Source organism: Pyrgilauda ruficollis, unplaced genomic scaffold (assembly GCF_017590135.1).
Source record: "Pyrgilauda ruficollis isolate IOZ18807 unplaced genomic scaffold, ASM1759013v1 scaffold170, whole genome shotgun sequence".
NCBI classification, from domain to species: Eukaryota; Metazoa; Chordata; class Aves; order Passeriformes; family Passeridae; genus Pyrgilauda; species Pyrgilauda ruficollis.
This window is the reverse complement of record NW_024515876.1, coordinates 104,572-125,366: the sequence shown is the minus strand read 5'-3', so window position 1 is coordinate 125,366 and position 20,795 is coordinate 104,572. Positions and strand designations below refer to the sequence as shown.

Sequence of the window (20,795 nt, the reverse complement as noted above, 5' to 3'; positions counted from 1 at the left end):
GTTTGCCAGATGGCACACCTGACATCACATGTGCTCATGACAGTGGAGTGTCTGAATTGCCATCATGGTCATTTGGTCATTCAGAGGTTGGATATGGGGAGTGATTCAGCTAATCCAAATGAAAATGCCCTTTTTCCTTGATTAAGTGTTTCTTCACTTTACTGACTTTATTGCTTACATCTGAAAATGCATACACTTGTCTGATGAGCATGCACCTAAACCTTTGTTTCTTACTCTGTGAGCTAAACACCATCTCACCTTGAAAACTGAGGGTATATTCAGCAAATCCATAGCAGAGCCAGGAACAGGGCTCCTGTTCCCACATTCCTGGGTCAGCCTTATTCCTGAGCAAGTCTGAGTCATACTCCAGCAGGACTCAGGACTGAGAAGCTGTGAAGATAGAATAGAACAAAAGGAGGCATCAGATTCTGGGGTCATGGGACATTCTGGAGAAACCACAGGAAAAGAATAGGGGAGTATTTATGGTCCTGAACATTACTGTTCTGCATTCTCAATGGTTCTGAGTTGTAATTTAACCTGTTTGCCTCAGTGTTTCAGGGGAGGTGGTGCCAAGTGAAAAGTTGAACAGAGGAATTATTAACTTCCTTATGATGGATTTTTGTATCTGTTTAGTGATGGAAATATTAGGACTTTTTTATCAATAAGACTATTTTGAATATTTTACACTGCCTGTAGTTGTCTTAACTTCATCCATCTTCCTAAATGTTAAAAAATTTGCAAATTCATATTTTGCTTTAACTGTTGAGCTGTTGAAATAAACTTGTTTCAGTAACTTTGGATGGCAAGTATATGTATGTCATACAATTAACCTAAAAATTCATTACATCAGCTCATATCAAGGTCAATTTTCCTTATAAAGAAAAGGAATTTCCCTATGAAAGGAAATTCTTTTGGATTCTCATAGGACTGACCAACTTGATAATTTAACTGGCCACAAGTGATTGCTACCCTCTCCTCTTTCACTGCTGAGATTTATAACTCATTTTTTGTTTCATTAATTAATTTTTTTCTTAGGGGCATTGCTATGCTGGCTCCTAATTCCTTTTGGCTTGTTTCTGTTTTCTGTCATTTCCTAAACCAGTTGTTCCTTACGAGATCACAGTGTACACCAGTGATATTTTTGGAGCTGGCACGGATGCAGATGTCTTCATTGTTCTTTATGGAAGTGATGGGATTTGCACTCAGCAAAAATCCCTGTGCCTCAACAAGAGAGAGCAAAGGATGTATTTTGAAAGGAATTCAGTGAATCAGTTCATCGTGGAGGTAAGATCAAAGCATGGGGAGCATTGGGGAGCATGCAGTGGTCAGGAATAGACACCCTCAGTCCTCTCTATTCTTGTACTGTGAAACCATCAAATTTATCTAATCAACAGAAAGTTAGTTTAATAATGGCCTGAGATGAGTCTTGGAAAGGTGTGGGATGTCACAAAATGAGGAAGGCCATGTCAGCCCCTGGCCCTCCCTCCTCCTCACCTCGTTGGCATCAAGGATGAGTTTCCAGGCTGGGGAAGGGCCAGAGGTCGTTTCCAAAATGACAGTGAGAGTGGAAATCCTGACCAGGATGTGTCACCTCTGCTCTGCTCCTCACTGGTCTCACCCAGCTCACTCACTGCTGCTCTGCTCTGGGCTGGGGCAGCCTCACCTCGAGTGCTGAGGGCACTTCTGGGTGCCACAACATAAAAAAAAAAGACATTGAACTGTTAGAGAGCATCTAAAGAAAGCCACAGGGATGGTGATGGGCCTTGAGGGGAAGCTGTGAGGAGCAGCTGAGGGCACTGGGTCTGTTCAGCTGGAGAAGAGGAGACTGAGGGGAGACTTCACTGTGGTCTTCAGCATCCTTGTGAGGGCAAGAGGAGGGGCAGACACTGATCTCTGCACTCTCATGGGCAGACAGGATTGAGAAAACAGCAGGAAAGGCAGGTTTAAGTTTGGTGTCAGGGAAAAGTTCTAGCTCCCCAGGGAATGGTCACGGTCCCCAGGCTGCAAAGCTCCAGGAGTGTTTGGCCAATGCTCCCAGGGGTGCCCAGGGTAGGATTGTTGGGGGTCTGTGCAGGAGCTGAAGTCTGATCCTTGTGGGTCCCTTCCAGCTCAGGGTGTTCTGTGATAGTTTACAAGTCTGCAATACTTAGAAGCATAATGCTTTTTCTTCTGTATCCTCAGGCAGAGAAACCATTTATTTGCTGTAGACAATGTGATTTTTGAATACCCGGGCTAACTGTCTGAAAGATCTTACCAAGTATTTCCTGAAGTGTTTGCACAACTGTATGCAAATAGTAAACCAGTGCACATCAAAGAGTGAGCTCATTTACATGCACAGTATTAAGCAATTCCTATTCACAGTATATTCCTGTTGCTGAGAATTTGTAAGAGGCAAAAAATACAGGCAGACCTGCTCTGGCTTATCCTGTTGGTTCTGCTCCATGCCCTTCCCTTCCCTTCTTCCTGGCTGCAACACCAACACTGACTTCATAGAGAATCTTACAGCTTCTCTCTGAGTCTGCTTTGTTTTTGTAATTGAAGGGAAATTTTAAACCAATTGTTAAAATACTTGCAGCCCACATTGTTGTTATATGTCATGAATCATAAAATAAATCCCCAGTGTGATTCTTTTAAAACAAAGAATAAGACTTATTTTTGTGGAGTAGCCACACAATTTTTCATAGTAGAGGTTGCATTAATCCACAGGTATAAATCTTAAACCAAGTGTTCTAGTTAAGTCTTTATTACATAAGATTTATTTCAATTTTGGTGGAATCTGAAACATCAGTGCTTTTCTTAGATTAAGTGAGAGAAAATGCAGTGTATTCTACCGATTTATAACATCATATTAACCTGTCCCCAAACTTCATTCTCACTTCACCAGTTCCTCTTTCTGCAGGAGATGAGAACAAAGCAAAATATATTTTTCTTTCACCTGCTTGTGTAGAGCCATAATTTGGAGTTCAACAGACCTTGAAAACAATTTGGGGGGTTTCAGAAAACACAAACTGGGAATTGTCTGTTTGCTTTTTGGTTTTACCTCCCTCTATCATTTTGTATTTTGCAAAAGAGGCATGAAAGATTAGAGACTGCTCTCAGCTGTGCTTCCAAGTGATGATTTGCTGGAGATGCCTAGAGCAGGGTAAAGCCCACTTCTTCTTTAACATGGATCTTGACTGCTCAAGCATCATTTTATTGCTACAAGTTGATTAAAATTCTCATTGAAAGATGACTATTTGGGCAGGACAAAAGAGGAAAAATAATTTTTCCCTAATCTATACTTGTGTGCACGTGTGTGAGTTTTAGAAATGAATTTGGATGGTTTAATTATTTTGTGGTGAATCTTATGCTGTCTAAAGTCAGAGCAGGGCTGGTGGAGTCAAGCCCAGCTTGTTCAGAGCGTGGATTCCTTGGGTAGTGCAGACCTACTGACCTATGGAGCCTTCTAAAACTACTGCTGTCTTTGTTTCTCTATGGCTGGGGAGAGAAGGGAGTAGTCTCCAGTGATGCAAATGGATATGCTGCACTTTCTCTCCAAGAAAATCAGACTCTGAGGCCCCAGGGACAGAAGGACAGCTCAGTGTTCTACACGCAAAGGTTTGAAGCCACCCTTAGGTGTTTGAAGGCCAGTTATACAAAAGTTTGCACCAGAATAACCAAAAGCTAATATTTAGGAGCAAATTTCAATTTTTCCTGTTCAAGCCTTTGAAAGAGAAGTGAATTAAAAGCAATACACTAGTAACAAATTACTCAGTTAATAAGGTGAGGTATAAAAACCCTGTAGCAACTTCATAAGACAGTCATCCTCTTGGCTTTCTCAGAGTGGCGTAGGGATTCTCTGGCAGAAGAGGAGAGATAATATAAAATGCCAGGCTGTTTGTATAGCACTTTAACCTCAAAGTTATTCTTCCAGTATTAGGAGAGTGCACACAGTGCTTAAAAAAGAAAGTGATTTATAAAAAGCAGTTTAAGATGCACCTGCATTGCAGTTTCATAGAATCACAGAATCAATTAGGTTGGAGAAGACTTCTGAGATCATCAAGTCTAGCCTGTGGCTGATCCTCACCTTGTCACCACACCAGAGCACTGAGGGCCACATCCAGTCATGCCTTTAGTACCTTCAGGGACAGTGGCTATACAACATCCCTGGGCGGCCCACTTCAATGTCTAATCATCCTTTCTGTGACAAATTTCTTCCTAATGTCCAAACTAAACCTCCCCACAGCCTAGGACTGTTCCCTCTCCTCCTGCCCCTGTTCCCTGGGAGCACAGCCCGACTCCCCCGGCTGTCCCCTCCTGGCAGGAGCTGTGCAGAGCCACAAGGTCCCCCCTGAGCCTCCTTTTCTCCAGGCTCAGCCCCTTCCCAGCTCCCTCAGCCTCTCCTGGGGCTCCAGCCCCTTCCCAGCCCCGTTCCCTGCCCTGGACACGCTCCAGCCCCTCAGTGTCCTTGTTGAATTGAGGAATCCAGAACTGGACACAGCACTTGAGGTGCTGCCTCACCAGTGCCAAGTACAGGGAAAATTTCCAAGCAATTGTCTTCATTCCCACTCATGCAGAGAAGCCTGAGATGAAGGATTGCTGCTGTGCAACCAGACCTTTCTCATATGGTGTGTAACTTGTGCAGAGAAAGGTTCTCTCCATTTTGGGGCAGAAGTCCAGGGAAAGCTTTTAGCCAAAATGCAAATTAGGGCATAGTTCCAGAGGAGGCACGGAGATGCTGCCAGGGCTGGAGCCCCTCTGCTCTGGAGCCAGCCTGGTCCAGCTGGGGCTGTTCCCCTGCACAAGAGAAGGCTCCAGGGACACCTCAGAGCCCCTGCCAGGGCCTCCAGGGTCTTATAAAACAGAGGGTGGGAGACTTTTTACATAGGCAGATAGTGACAGATCAAGGGGCAATGATATTAAACTGCCAGAAGGCAGGGTTAGATGGGATATTGGGAAGAAATTCTGCCCTGTGAGGGTGATGAAGCCCTGGCATAGGTTATCCAGAGAAGCTGTGGTTGCTCCATCCCTGGAGGTGCCCAAGGACAGGGCTTGGAGCTCCTGGTCTAGTGAAAGGCATCCCTGCCCATGGCAGGAAGGTGGAACTGACTGATCTTTACGGTCCCTTTGAACCAAAACCATTCTAGGATTTTATTTTATGATTCTACAATATATCAACACTAATATTTTCTCCCCTGGGGCATCAAACAGCCTGGAAATATATGAAATAAGGTAGAGAAGCGGCGCCTCAAAAGCCACCAGGTGTTCAGGCTGTAATATTTCCCTTTTTAAAAAATGTTTGGGGGTTCTGTTTGTTCGGTTCTGGTGCTTGTTTGTTTGTTTGTTTGTTTTTCTGTAGCTGGAGGACGTTGGTGACATCATTGAAAAGATCCGCATAGGACACAAGGGCGGAGGGCTGAACTCGGGGTGGCACTTGGACCGTGTGACGATCCGGAGGCTGCTGCCAAACGGGAAGGTAGGCTGTGAATCCCAGCACATCCCCAGGAGCCGCCACTTCCCTCTCCCAGATTGCATCTTCTGTGTACAAAATGTGATTAACAGTGAAAAACGGCTCCCTGAGGAGCAATGCGCACTAAACTCGCTGGAGCCTGGGGATCTGGGGACAACAAACGTGTGCTATCATGTTTTGTTCTTCAAATGTTGATGATAAGGCTCTGCAATAATTACTTTTTCTAAAGCTTCGTGTTCTCATGTGTACTTCTGTTTTGAGGGATCACAGGGAAGGGAGTGGAAAGTGGGTGTACTATTTTAAAATAAAAAACTATTGTTGCCAAACACGGACAAGAAACAATTTTGTCAGTGCCTTAATCCTGGAAGAAAAAATACAAGGAGCCAGCACAATTAAGGCAAGTAAAATGCCTCTCAGTGCAAATCCCTGAATCATGTTAACAAGTCGAGTTAGATGATAGGATTTTTTGCTGTTCATATGAACAAGACTAATGCAGTACAGTCAAGTTGGTCACCTTGATCCTGTCCATGTAAGAAAGTGTCCCTCAGCCCTGCTTTCAGATGCTGGCTATAGCAACTCGGATGAATCTGGCTGTGGGGAAGTTCAAAAGAAAATCACCTCTTCAGGGCCAGTTCAGAATTGGAGAAGTAGCTGCATTGCAGAAGACCTGGATTCTTTCCCCTTATTCCAAAGGGATGTCAGCTTTTATCTCCCCCCAGGTCTGCCCACTCCTCAGGTGACTTCTAATACCAAGATCTAAAACAGCTTGTTCAGTGGTGGTGAGCTCACTTCTCATCTTGCTTCCTTCTCCAAAATTTACATGTTATGTTTAATTCTCTTTGCTATGCAATCAACTCACAGGTCTTCTTCCTTGAACCCTCCTCACCATAGAATCGTTTCTGGAATCATTTAGGTTGAAAAAGAACTCCAAGACCATTGAGTCCAACCATTCCCCCAGTACTGCCAAGGCCACCACTGACCCATGTCCCCAAGTGCCACATCCACACAGCTTTAAGGTCTGCCTCTTTTTAGGTCTGCCTCTACACACTCGCGCACACATACATGAGTTTAACATCCTTGCCTGCATGTTGGAATGGAATGGAGACTTCTCTACTGCCCTGGGCAGCTCTCCCAGGGCTGGACAACCCTCTCTGGGAATAAATTTTTCCCAAAGTGCACCTAATCCCTGGTGCACCTTGAGGCTGTTTCCTCTTCTCCAGTCCCTTGTTCCCTGGGAGCAGAGCCCGACCTCCACCTGGCTCCAACCTCCTGTCAGGGAGTTGTGCAGAGTGAGAAGATCCCTCTTCTCCCATTTCCATCCTCCTGATCAAGCTTCTTCACAAGCCAATACCCTCGAATTGCTCCTCTTTATCACCTTTTTGACAATCTGACATTATCAGACTCTCAGTGTAATGCCTAACCCTTGCCTAGCTTCCTTAGGTTAATGTACAGGTACACAGTGTTTTCAGAGATATTGTTGGTGGTCACAAGCTGGAGAAGACAAAGAGGGGAGCACCCAACATGTGGAAAACAATGGGAAAAGAGATTCCTGGGCTGCCTCTTTCTACACTTTGGGAAATGCCTGAGAGCTCTGTCTTGGGTGCTCCTCAGTTTGCCAAGAGAGGGTCTTGGGGCTGCACCCCTTCCCCAGTCATTGCAGCAGCTTTGAAGGGCAGGTGGGGAGGAACTTGAGGGTGGAGGAAGGGAGGAAAGCCCTGAACGACTTGGGAATGGAGAGATTTACAGTTCTGCTGATCTTTTGATTATGGCATGGGAAAAAAAGAAGAAAGCAGAGCACTGCATGATGCTGCTGATCAGCCGCAGGATATTATGACCTGCCACAGGATAGCAATATGCTGCCAGTGCTTCTAAAAGCTCTGCTACCTGATTAGACTGCTAAGACGTGTCTAGATGTATCTGTAGAGCTGCAAAAGAAAAATGAGGTCAGTAACTTTTCAGATTAAATTGAAAGCACTTGGGTAGGAAACTAGGATTGTTGCGTGCTGAAAAAAACTGTCTTGGAATGCCAATTATATTTGATAATTATATTTCATTTGTTACAACTTGGAGAAGGGAAAAGCACTGACTTTTAGCACAGTATCATACCCTGCTTCTAGCTTAGGTCCAGACTCAGACTCTAACAAATTCTGTTCAGGGCTGCAAGAGGATTTTACTGTTGGTAATATAAACCAGGGCATTTTACATCACTTAAATATTAATACAAGCACTAGCAGGGAAACCCCAATAAAATCCGTGGCAATGGCATGGTGATTATCAATAATGAGACAATTAACTCTTGCAGTAAGTGCACATTATGCCCCCACTGTGCTGTCACTCCAGTCCCTAGATATCTTGTTACCAAATAAACAGTGTTTGCATCAATGGCCCGTACAGGCAGCAGTATGAATGTTCAGGAACTGTTGAAAGCTTTAGTGAGAAATGTGACTGAAGTGGGATCTCTATCAGGAGGAGAGAGTTTCAGCACTGAAGCATCGTTCTGGTAAGCCCTCTCTTCCCAGTCTGCAGGTGTGGAGATAAGCACTGCTCATCAGCTCGGCGTACAGTGAGATAATACAGGTTAAGTGGTCAGACAGCCAGCGCAGAAACGAGGAGGCAGGAATTATTAGGTGCTGTATTCTGCTTGTATAGCACAAATAACACTTGAAAGCAAAAGATGTGAAATCACCTGAAGTGCTGCCGGTTTTCTTTGACACCATTTCATATGCCATGCTCCAAACCTCCTCCTGGAGTTAAACATCTCTGTCTGGGGTTAAACAGCAGCGCTGCGGGGAGCAGCAGAGGGGAGGAGAAGTGGTGTTTCATTAACAGCAGAAGATTTGGGCTGTGCGTACCCAAAGTGTGATTCTGCTGCAGACTCAAAACACACAGTCACAAAAGCCCCTTGGAGGGGCTCTGCTCCCACAAGCCAGCTTCCCTGAGATCTTTGGGTGGTGACACTGTGACCTGCTCATTCCAGGCTGGCTGTGATCACAGTGCTCATCTGCTCCTGGGGGCACAAACTGCTCCTCCCCAGTGATGGTGTCAGGGAGGGCAGGATCTGCACTTCCAGGCTGTAATACACAGTCACAGCAGTGCTCAAGATTGCTACAGTGAGATCTATTCCCTTCCCTTACCATGTATTAATATTTAATATTTAAATAGAGAAAGTAGTGAAAAAAGGGCCCTGTATTGGCTTGGTAAGTAATCACAGCAGAGTAATTAAGGTGGAAATTATTCATAAAGAGTGTCTACAAGAGAGCTGGAGAGGGATTTTGGACAAGGAATAAAGGGACAGGACAAGTGGGAATGGCTTCAAATTGACAGAGGGCAGGGTATTAGATATTAGAAAGAAATTCCTGACTGTGAGGGTGGGGAGGCCCATGTTTCTCAGAGCAGCTGTGGCTGTCCCTGGATCCCTGGCAGTGTCCAAGGCCAGGCTGGACAGTACTTGGAGCACCCTGGGATAGTGGAAAGTGTCCCTGCCCATAGGAAGGGCTAGAGAAAGTAGTGAAAAAAGGGCCCTGTATTGGCTTGGTAAGTAATCACAGCAGAGTAATTAAGGTGGAAATTATTCATAAAGAGTGTCTACAAGAGAGCTGGAGAGGGATTTTGGACAAGGAATAAAGGGACAGGACAAGTGGGAATGGCTTCAAATTGACAGAGGGCAGGGTATTAGATATTAGAAAGAAATTCCTGACTGTGAGGGTGGGGAGGCCCATGTTTCTCAGAGCAGCTGTGGCTGTCCCTGGATCCCTGGCAGTGTCCAAGGCCAGGCTGGACAGTACTTGGAGCACCCTGGGATAGTGGAAAGTGTCCCTGCCCATAGGAAGGGCCTTGGAACAAGATGATCTTTAAGGTCCCCTCCAGCCCAAACCCCTCTGGAATTCTGTTAACATCCCTTGGTATGTTATATATGAAAGTGATGCCACACTGTATGCAGAAAAGAGCAGAAAATCCCTTTTAAGGGTAAGACATAAATTATGAGCTTGTCAGTGAAGAAATGACCCTTTTTTCTGTATTTATTTACTGTGAGATTAAAACTAACTTCCTTTTTGGTTTTTATTTTTTTTCTTCCGTTCAGACTTGTAGCCTCTGTGTCTTGCATGGTGGCTCATGCTCCTCTCTTCTTGGAGTCATAGCCTGGGGTGCCCAGTAGAAAAGCTGCCTGCATCTTACCATCTTGGAGGCCTTATGGGAGTCTGTTCTTAATGAACAGTCTGGGATTAATTTTGTTTACCAAGTGGAAAACACATGTTCTATTGTTTTTGTCTGTTTGATGATATAAATCATACTTGTTTCCACCAAAGTGAAGTCAAAACAAAAGATCAAAAATTAAATCGTTATTTTTCTCCTCTTATTGCATGTATGGGAATTGCCTGGAACCCAGCTTGAGTCACTTGAGTTTATAGGCGAAATCATGAAGTATTGAGCTCAAGAAAAAAAAAAAAATTAAAAAAAAAAAAAGAAAAAGAAAAAAAAAAGCTCTACTGGCTTCAAAAACAAGGGTTGAAGAGGAATTGCAGACTCTCAGTAAAGCACAGCTTCAGCAGGAATGGTGCAGTCCTGGTTAGGAATTTACAAGTTTTAATACTGGGAAGGGCAGAGATCTGCTGGATCATGCAGCCACTCTCACACACCCACTGGGAATCCTGTTTTCTGCTGCATGTTCAGTGCTTCTTCTGAGAGCCCTCAGATGTCCTCTTTCTGGAGGAAATACATTTCTGTGTACTATTTTAGGTCTGTCTCTACACACTCGTGCACACATACATGAGTTGAAAATCCTTGCCTGCATGTTGGAGTGTTTTCAAAGGGAAATGCTATCTGTGTTCATGTTGTTTTGAATACATTTTCTCTGTCATGTTTACTCCAGGGCTCAGAAACTGTCACATTTCCATGTGAAAGATGGCTTGCAAAGTCAGAAGATGATGGGGAGACTGTCAGAGAACTGGTGCCATCTGATATTTTTACTGAAAAGCTCCTGAAGGACGGGACACTCAAGCAGATAGAGGAAGAAGTTGAAGAGCCTTTAGAAGGTAATATAATCCTAGGAGTAGGGATGCTTTGTCTGATTTTTTGAAAGAAAACATTTGGATGTGTGGTTCAGTGTCATGCTGGTACAACTGTTCACTTCTCTTTCCCTTCCTGCTCTCTGCCTCTCTCACACCTGGAACACTTCTGTTCAATAACATCATTATTTTCCTCTGGGCTTTTAAGAACTTGTCACAGACACCCTTCCACACCCATAGTTTCCATGTCTCCTCTGAAGCCTAACAAAATTCTTACATCTTGTCTTCCAGGCTGTGTTAACCTCTTTGCTCATTTGCCCACCTGTCCTGTGCACTCTGCCTCTTCCATTCCTATCCTATGTGTCTAATTAATGCTCCTCTTTCCTTCCTAAGTTGTTTTGCCTGCTGCTCTTCGGGTACACATGCATAACCTTTAAAACCTGGGTCATTGCAGCCACCTTCACCTCATTAAGGTACCTCCCAGGAGGAGAAAACATTCTGATTCAGTTCTGAGTTTATCTGACAAAGTGGTGATGTTCAGTGTTTGGCATTACTGGTAGCTGAAGCAGATGAAAAATAACTGAAATTTCACCCCCAAGTCATTGCTTCTCTGTATGGCTAGCTCCTTGTACCTCTTGTTCCTCTAGAAAAAGAATCTCCTTTTCTCACCCAGAGCTCATTATGTCCTTGAGAGAGGTCATGAACTTCCTCATCCTGAGCAGAGCAAAAGGAATTCAGCTGCCATTTCATTCTTGGCCCTTGTATCTGGAAACAAGATGATTCAACTGAGAAAATAAGTTCTCTCACTGTTTCTTTTCTTTCAGAGTCTGACTTGCATTGACTGTAGAACATTGTCAGGGTGGAATTACTGTGGATTGTTTTCCATTGCCAAGAGAAGAGGTGCCTTGCTGGAAGGAAGACTGATGTCCTCCTTCCTGGTAGCTTATGGGAGATTTCTTTTCCTGCAGAGACAAAGACAATTTTAAAATCAATAACTAAGTGGTAAAACTGGCAAGGGTGACCCAGAGAAGTGGTGAATGACCCATTCCTGGAGCTCAGGTTGGATGAGGCTCTGATAAACCTGGTCTAGTGGAGGGTGTCACTACCCATGGCAGGTGGGTTGGACAAGGTGGCCTTTAAAGGTCTCTTCCAATCCAAACAAATTGATGATTCAACAGTTCTATGAGATCTAGGAGCCTGCATGACATTTTCCTTAACTTGTTAATTTCTGTTGCTCTACCTTGGATCAGTTACCATTTGTTAATTAACCTAGGTGACTCACTTTTCCTTCTGAAGGCAAAGCCTTAAAACAAGTTTTACGATCTACGGAATAGAATGTTTGGATTATTGAAAGTTTCTTCTGGTGTGGAGCTAGAGCTAAGTTTGGGAATTTCTGCTTTAGAGATGAAATACCTGGGGCAAGGATTAAATCTTCTGCATGTCTGTGAGTCCTCATACATCTTGGGCAGCGACACGATGTAAACGACACTGATGGAAAATCAGCTCGTGGTATTCTGAGGGTCATCTTTTTTAAATAATACACTGTGTTTTAGTCCTCAGGGTCTCTAGAACTAGCAAGCAAAGGCCAAGGAGGGATGCACTGACTAATTAGACAATATACATTGCTTCCTTCATTACTAAAGTAGCAGCTGCCTCACAAATACGGAGCTGTAAATCTGTAGGACACATGTGAGGAGGCAAACCAGAAAATCCCGCACTGCACACAGTCCTGGTGGATGTTCTCAGGTGATGAGTCTGATCCATTTCTCTGAGAAATCAATGGAAATCTTTCATGGATGACGAAGCAGAATAGGGTCTGTCTTACTGTGAAAGAAGAAAACGACAATATAGCAATTTTCTTCAAAACTGTTAACGTACACAGAATCCTAACTAAGACTTTATGCCTCTTGCTCATTTGCATTGCCCTGGGATTTGCAGGGAGGCATTCTCTATGGCTCATATGCCACCAGGGTAATCAGAGACTTGTACAGACCCTCACTGTTTTCCTGGAGAGGATGCTTTCAGTAACTTTGTTTTCCCCCTATAATTGGGAGAAGAGTAGCAAAATAAAAATAGGAGTATTTAACAGGTTTAGCAAAGCACATTACTAAAGGCTAGATGAGGTTTTATTGTCTCATCACTGAGAAAGCTAAAGAGAAAAGGTACTTAAACAGCACAGCTCCAGCCCTTCCTTAATTAAATACTCTCTCAGCAAAAGGACCCAGAAACCTGTTCTCTGTCTGTATAGGGAATTTGTAGGGATACATGCCATTAACTCCTGTAGTAATTGCACATCTGAATTTCCGGTCTTTGTTTATGGAAGATGGAGTATTAAGGATTCACAGAAATGAATGGCTTGTTCTCAGATCTGTGTCCCTCAAGCCTCTGTATGAAGAGGTGCTGAGTTCCCTCACCTCTATCGAATTCCTACCCCATAATGACCACAATGATTCTTTGCATTTTTAACCGTGAGCTGTGTGATCAAAGCAACATAGAGGCATTGATTAGATGGAGAAAATGAAAGTCAGCAAATGTCAGCCCAGGGATTCTCCAGTCTTTCTCAAAATAAAACTATATGGGATTTAATACCTCTACAGGTGACGAGCAGAAAACCTGGGGAACATTTTCTTAGGTAAATTCAGTATCTAACAAGGACCTTAATATTTCCTCTAACCAGAAACCATCTCTGTTTCTTTCTGCAGTTCACACATACAAGATCAGCGTGTTCACTGGGGATATCTACGGTGCTGGGACAGATGCTAATGTCTTCCTAAATATCTATGGAGACATGGGGGACATGGGAGAGAGAAAACTCAGCAAATCCGAAACAAACTTCAACAAGTTTGAAAGAGGACAGGTACAAATGTGAAGGGTTAATGACACTTTCCGTTTCTCAGTCTTTAATCTGTCAAGTCAATGACTGCCTTTATAGGCTGAGTTTTCCTATGAGGGATGAATTGATTGATTCCATTTACCACATTCATTACCTCTTAAAATGCTTTGTATGGATTGTCAGCTGGGTATTACAACTGACAGGCACTGCAGCAAACAGGCAGATGTTCCTATGAAGTCACTGATGGACAAATTATGAGCTTGGTCATGGAAACTGGCTTGAGCTGTGAGCTGCAGATTCCCACAGTCCCTGTGCAACTGGCTTGCATGTACACAGTACATGTTGGAATTCACCAGAAAACTTGTTAAATTGATGAGACTTAAACTTCAGCTGTATCTGGGAAAGTAACACAAAAAGTGATGTTCTGTGGTCATCCCATGGGCCACTTGGATATAATGGTGGCAAGGATTGACTTATCTGGATTGTTCATACAAATCTAACTGGATTAGAAAGGGAAATATACTTTAAAATCTCCCAGGATTTCAATATTCTAACTGGTTGTAAAAAAAACTGGTGTTTCTTGCAACTCCCCTCCTAGCAGAAGCAGGCTTTGAAACATTTCCCTGAGGAACAGTTTTAGCCTACAGATATGCCTCTATAGACTTCTGCTAAGCTTTTAGCCAAACGCCATCCAGCAAGATGGAATTTAAACTGTGTGTTCTGTAGCCTCCCTTTTTTTGCCTTTTTCCAGTGGGTGATCTGTTGAGAGTTTGTTAACAGAATCCACTGCTCTTGAACACCCTGCAGGAGGACACGTTCACGATACAGGCTGTGGACCTTGGCATTTTATACAAGATCAAGATTCGCCATGACAATAGCATGTTCAGTCCTGACTGGTTTCTGGAAAAAGTGGAGATCCTGGATGAAACCACAGAGGAGTCCTTCGTTTTCCTGTGTGAGCGCTGGCTCTCTAAAAAGAAAGAGGACAAAAAGATAGAGCGGACACTTTATGAACAGGTACAGTTATGGCTCAAAGCAGATTCCACTGCTACTCATAAAAATAAAACTCTTGAATATCTGGTTGAAGTCCAAGGCAGCTCATTAGGGACTCAGAGAGGTTTTGGCTTATCCAAAATGAATTTCTGGTTTTCAGAAGAGAGCTGAAAGTAAGGCCACTCTCAGCCCATTATCACTAGCTCTGTAATTTGCAATTTCAGCAGAAAAATCAAGGTGTGTAAGCAGAACCCTTCAGATGAGAGTTCACTACCTTGCTGATACACAGCATTTCCCTGCTGCTGTTCTTGCTATGCCCATAGAGCAGGTTATTAGTGGGTCCCACTTTTCAAAGCCCCCCAACCACAGTATTGGGTCCTTTGACTTCATCCTCATTTGGACTGGGTGTTTATTTCTTTTCAGATCCGTGTTCCACCACTGCCTGACATAAAAGCCAGGTCTCTTTGCTACCACTCAAAGCGCCAAATGTTTTTTAGTGAAGTGTCCTTTCTACTTGCACACTCTGTATTGCTTATCAGCCTAGCGCAGCTAATTGGAATTCGAGGTACATGCTATAATTAAAATTAGCAAACAAGATTAATAGACTTCTCTTACTTCTATACAGTGAGACATAATAAAGCAGCTGATTATTAGTTCATTTTATTTAAGGAGTCCACTTTGCAAAGTACAGAGACACTTTAATTGACAGTTACCACTAAAATGATCATCAATGGAATTGTTCTGGACTCATCCTGAACGCAGCAGAGCGGATGTAAGAGGAGTTACACCACGGATGAGTGTTGCCATATGCTGCCTCATAAAACTGCAGCACACAGCCCTATCAGTGCTTGTGGACAGCCTTACCCTGTTGCTTATATCAATTCATAATGAGGAAAATCTAATCACTCAATTTTTTTTTAATTATTTGACAGTGTGCCTCACACTGTCAAATAATTATTTGAAATTTGCCTCACAGTTATTGTTTGACGGAAGCCTCACATTTATTGGACACTGACACCAAATGCACTGTCAGTAACTCTTCAAACACAACCAGTGTTTCACATCACTCAGGTTTGCAGTACTCTGCCTCTTGTGATATTTGACCTGTACATAATGAGCAGCCCTGGGAGAAGGAGCTGGGGGTGCTGTGGGTGAGAGCTGGAGCTGCCCCAGCCTGAACCCCCCTGCCCTGGGCTGATCCCCAGCGTGGGCAGCAGGGCAGGGGGGATTCTGCCCCTGTGCCCTGGGCTCAGGTGAGAGCCCACCTGCAGAGCTGCCCCAGCCCTGGCTCCAGCAGCACAAGGACGTGGAGCTGCTGCAGCCAGTGCAGAGGAGGCAGCAAGGTGATCAGAGGGATGGAGCAGCTCTGCTGGAGGAACTAGGACTGTTCAGCCTGAGAAGAGGCAGCTTTGGGGTGACCTAAATGTGACTTTCCAGTACCTGAAGAGAGCTAAGAAAAATGGAGAGAGACAATTTAAAAAGGCCTGGAGTGATGGGACACAAGGGGTATGGGTTCAGATTGAAAGAGAGTAGGTTTAGATTTTATATTAAGAAAGAAATTTTTCCTTGTGAAGGTGGGCAGGCCCTGGCACAGGGTGCCCAGAGCAGCTGTGGCTGCCCCTGGATTCCTGGAAGTGTCCAAGGCCAGGCTGGACAGGGCCTGGAGCAACCTGGGACAGTGGAAGGTGTCCCTGCCCATGAAGAGTCAGAATGAGATGAGCTTTAAGGTCCCTTCTATGATTCTGTGTGCTCTGGCACTGCTCCATTGAGCTGAATTTCAGACAATCTCAGACAGTTTCAGACAGGTAGCACAGAAAAGGTCACAACTCACAAGACTCTTATGTCTATTATATTTTCTTTTAACGTAACACACGTCCAAAATGGCCTGCCAGGGTTACCAATGAAGTAAATGAAAGACCACCAGTACAATACAAGTCACATTTATCCCAGCTATACTGACCAAAAAGATACCTGTGGGACTAGAGGCATTTCTCCTCATGTTCTTGGAGGTGCATGGGAAGAGCTGACACCACGAGCACTCAGCCTCATGACTCTCCCAAACATCCCCCACCCAGAGCTACGATGGCGAGCGGAACAGCCTGGATGGCTCCTCTCTCAGCGTGTCCAGCCAGGACAGCAGTGCCCACCTGAAGGAGCCCAAAAAATCCAGCTTGGTCAAGGCAGCAGAGGAAGGCTCACGTGAGTGCTCGTGCCTGAGAGTTTGGTTGCATGCATCCGTGTGCTCTTGGCTTTCAGTGCTGCAGAGGCTGCGTTCATCCTGCTGAAGAGCGAGGAGAGGCAGAACAATTATTTCTCTTTCCTTGTGCTGTGGCTTCTTTGGGAAAGGCTGGATCAAGGCTTGTGTTTCTGCGTTTGCTGCTTTTCTTGCAGCTCTCTGACCTCAGCAGTGGGATAAGTCATGAAGTTCACAGAAAATCCAGTGTTTCCAAACTATTTGTTTGACTTAATTGAGATGGTATTTCAAGACGAAATATAATTTAATTTGAATTTAGATGTGATTTATTTTTAGAACTTGTTAGGTTTCTTTTTCCTTACCACACGTAGTGTGCATCACAACAGCTGTCCTGTGGGTCTAGTGGAGGGTGTCCCTGCCCATGGCAGGGGGGCTGGAATGAGATGAACTTTAAGGACCCTCCCAACCTTGCTTTTCTATGATTCTCTGATTTATATACTCTTTTTATGACTACTTCTGTGTTCCAGGACAATGACTTAAGAGCTAAATTGAAACTACAGTTCTTTGATTTCCTACATGAGGCCTTTTAGCTTTAAATTAAGATTTTAGATGTGTGATTATAATACTGTGTTTTATTGACTAACTGAGCAGCAACTGCATCACAGTTACTGTCTGTCTATGGGCTTTTAATCAACATCAAGTGCAAAATAATTAAATTTATCTTAAACTTCCATGGTAAATGAAGTGAAAATGATGTCATTTTCCTTAGGAGTTTAAAATAGCTCTCCATGGGGACTCACACAGGGCCCAGATGTGGTCACATGGATGGTTTGCAGCTCCTCTGACGCCCAGTATCTTGTGGTGTGATACCTGGGTTGCAAGTCCCTCACCTTTCATTTGGAAGCTGATTTAATGCTGCACATTGCTCAACCTGGCCTGCAATCCATGTGTCTTGGGGCAGCCCTTCTTTTGTAATCCCACATTGTGTTCAAATAAAAAAAATAAGCGATTTCCATGTTCCTTCTGATATTACTTCTGTGCTGTGACAATGGATAACATCTGCCCCGTTGGCATTCCATGTAGTTTCACAAATAATGGGTAAAATACCATCATTTCCCAAGAGAACCCCTCTCCAGCAGAGCTAGGAGAGCAGTTCCCATGGTCCCCATTGTGCCAGGGTGGTCTTTTTCCTCTGAGTCCTGGAGCTTGTCATCACCACTATCTCTGCTCAGTGACGTGGCCTCATTAAGGAAACTGCTTCCTGAAGGAATGACAGATTTCCTGAAGGAATGTCAGATAAGATGGCCTGGGTGAGCCAGGCAGCCACCTTCTGAGCGGGATAAAAAGCCAGCTCAGCTGGTTCACTCAGGAAGTGGTACTGGGAGTTGGCTGGGAAAGGGAGTGACTTTTGTCACTCAGCCCAGTCCTGACTGTGCTGAGATCAAACTGGCAAATGCCTTTGAGGGGCAGGAGGTGGAGGATGTGAGGATGGAGCTCAGGGAAAGGTCCTCTTGGCCAGGATGCTGCTTAGAGCTGAACTGGGAACCTTCTCCCATGCTGGAAGGCAGCCCTGGCGATGGCATGGATGGATCCCTAAGGAAACCCAGGCTCCTGAGAGGGGAACACGTGGCCTCAAGCAGCCTGAACCCTGTGCTGGCACCCAAGGACAAGACGAGATGGGCTGGAGGACCTGGGGTGTCCTGCTGTGGCCACTTGCCACAGGTTTCGCTTCCTCTTGTGTTTGAAAAAAGGGAAATATGAGGCCCAGATAAAGAGGGAGACAACAGGGAGGGAAGATAAACTAATTTCAGGATCCATTTTCCAGTTTTCAGAGGAAAGAAAGGATGTTTCCTGCTCTCTGATAGTAAGCTGCTCTGTATCTCTGTACCCATTATTTAAAGTGGGAAATTATAGTTACTCAAAGTCCTCATTTCTTTTTCATAGGTGTTTCAAGCACCTTGGCTTAAGGATCAGCTAGAAATGCTGGTAGTTCTCTGAACCTAGTCTGTCACAGCAGAACAGGACAAAACCTGTATGGAAGAAAATGTCCTTATTCAAAATATACTTTATTTAAAAGTCTGGACATGTGCTAAACACGACGCCTCAATATATTCTTACAAAATCTACCTTGACTACAACTAAACCCTTTTCCTGCTAAATGCATCACTTTGCTGATATACCCACTGGAATGTAAATTATACCATAAATGGGAGAATAAATCTTGCCTAATCATCATCTCATTTTATGTTGGCACATAAAATCCTTAAATTGGGGCTGAACGAATCCTTTTGGGTTCTGCTCTGTCCAGAGGTAAGGACAGATTTGATCAGCATGAATTTATGCCTTCTCTCATGTTGCACAAGTATTCTGAGTCTGATGTGAATTTCTAGTACAAACCCCACCTCAAAAATGTTGTTAGTCATCAGAAAGCAAAATTAGATGTCAATCTTTGGTAATTTGAAAACCAGCCAAATTTTTTTTTTGTCAACTTACATACTTTTTTTATTTTTAATCAGAAAAGTGATGATGAAGCCAGGCTGCTTCGAGTCTGTGACGAAGCAAGTTTCAGAGCTCTGAGTCTTGTCAGAACTGTTTGAACAGCCCTGCACAAATGTTCCGAGAAATCAAACGAGTATTCAGCGACCAATTCTGCACCGCCTGCTCGGCTTACCCAAATGAGCTTTTGGAAAGCCCTTGAAAAGCAGTCTGGCACTTCCTCCCTTTTAACAGCTGAACTGAAATTTCTGAAAACCACAGAAAAACCACCTCCTCTTTTACCAAGCCTTGCCCTGAAGGTTTTTCCCCCCACCAAAATGATTATGCAACACATAGAATTATTGAGTGACTTACCTTTAATAGAAGGATTGTTCTCTTCTCTCCGGATTTGTACAGGGATGCTGAAACCCTGAGCTGCCCCATAGATCACAGCAATCCTTGAATGAGGCACAAAGGAGAGCATTTGTGGTTGTTCTGGGACATTCAGTCGGTGATGGCTTACCTTGGAGTCAGCACAGATTTATTTGTCTTTATTGAACGGGGAGTGTAAGATCACTTTGGCCTAATAGCCTGTTTAAGATTTAGGTGCTCAGACTCATCTTCAGAAGGTCTCTTGGTGTCAATAAGGATTCAAGCCTTTTGCTGTTCTGTCATGCATTAGGGAGAAATCTGGACTTATAACCTCCTTGAAGCCAGTAGGGTTGTCTGGGGAAATTAACCCTTGCAGAATTCAGTCCCAAGCACGCCGTGGGAAAGTAGTCTCCAAAGCACACTCGTAACCCAACAAAGCATGATGTTATCACTTCTCCAAATGAATTCAATGGGATGTGAACCTATTTGGCATGCACAGCTGCTCCCTCTGATGGGATGAGCCCCTGGTTTTCTCAAGTCTCGTACGAGTGCATATGTGTGTGGGTTTTCTGATGAGCAGACCTCTCTCTGTGCCGCAGTGATCCCGTACCACATCACCGTCACGACAGGCACCGAGTACGACTCCAGCACCGACAGCCGCGTGTTCATCATCATCATGGGCCCGCAGAAGGTGCAGACCGAGAGGCTGTGGCTGGATCTCCCAGAAGGAAAGGATGAATTTGCAGATGGCTCTGTGGAGAAATTCTCAGTCTGGGGCCTAGATGTTGGGGAGATCAAAAAAGTGGAGGTATGTTGTGAACGCAGCGCGAGCGCTGGAGGCGTATGAAATATGTGGCCAAATAAAGCACGTGGTTCTGTTATTCTTAGCAGTGGGGGAAAGGCTCTTGGGTCTAAAAGGAATGTAAACAAGGCTGTGCTGACGAGGTTTTGCATGTGTCTGGACCTGTAAATTAGTATGCTTTACTTTGCATAAAACCAGGATCCTCGTGAAGCAGAAGATAATTGTGAATTGTAAAGAAGTTGTAACATGTCCCAGTTTTGTCCCATCCCTGGCACTGCTTTTTCTTACTCAGTCCCTGCTACTGCCAGATGCAGTGAAGCTTCCCAGGATGCAGTTCTTCATTGGTCTTTTTCCTAGTTGATTTTTTTTACTACTTCCAGTAGGGTTTCATAAATTGTGAGAAACACATCTTGTATAATTTCCCAGCTAAACAGGAAAATTGTTTTCACAGCTTGGAGGACACAGACTTAGAGAAGAAAATTAATCATAATTTGTAAGTAATGTGCACAAATAGATTTCGGTACAGGAACCATTTTTTCTGTTATGGCTCAGGGAGACACAATTTGCATACACTTTCCATCACTGGGCTTAAACTTCACATGAATATTCCAGAGTGTTTGTGTAAATCATTCTTGTTTCACTTGGCAGTTCCACCTTCTTAAAGCTTGCTC

The 20,795-nt window shown here is 44.1% G+C and overlaps 1 protein-coding gene across 1 annotated transcript in view; it reads left to right on the top strand.

Moving 5' to 3' along the window:
* LOXHD1 (lipoxygenase homology PLAT domains 1) overlaps positions 1 to 20,795 on the top strand; it is a 121,674-nt gene that overhangs the window by 56,709 nt on the left and 44,170 nt on the right. Inside the window, exons 23-29 of the mRNA XM_041464129.1 lie at positions 1,103 to 1,284; positions 5,339 to 5,455; positions 10,320 to 10,482; positions 13,158 to 13,312; positions 14,096 to 14,305; positions 16,357 to 16,480; positions 19,922 to 20,130. Of these exons, the coding sequence (XP_041320063.1) occupies positions 1,103 to 1,284; positions 5,339 to 5,455; positions 10,320 to 10,482; positions 13,158 to 13,312; positions 14,096 to 14,305; positions 16,357 to 16,480; positions 19,922 to 20,130 (1,160 nt within the window). The remainder of the gene's footprint in view (positions 1 to 1,102; positions 1,285 to 5,338; positions 5,456 to 10,319; positions 10,483 to 13,157; positions 13,313 to 14,095; positions 14,306 to 16,356; positions 16,481 to 19,921; positions 20,131 to 20,795) is intronic.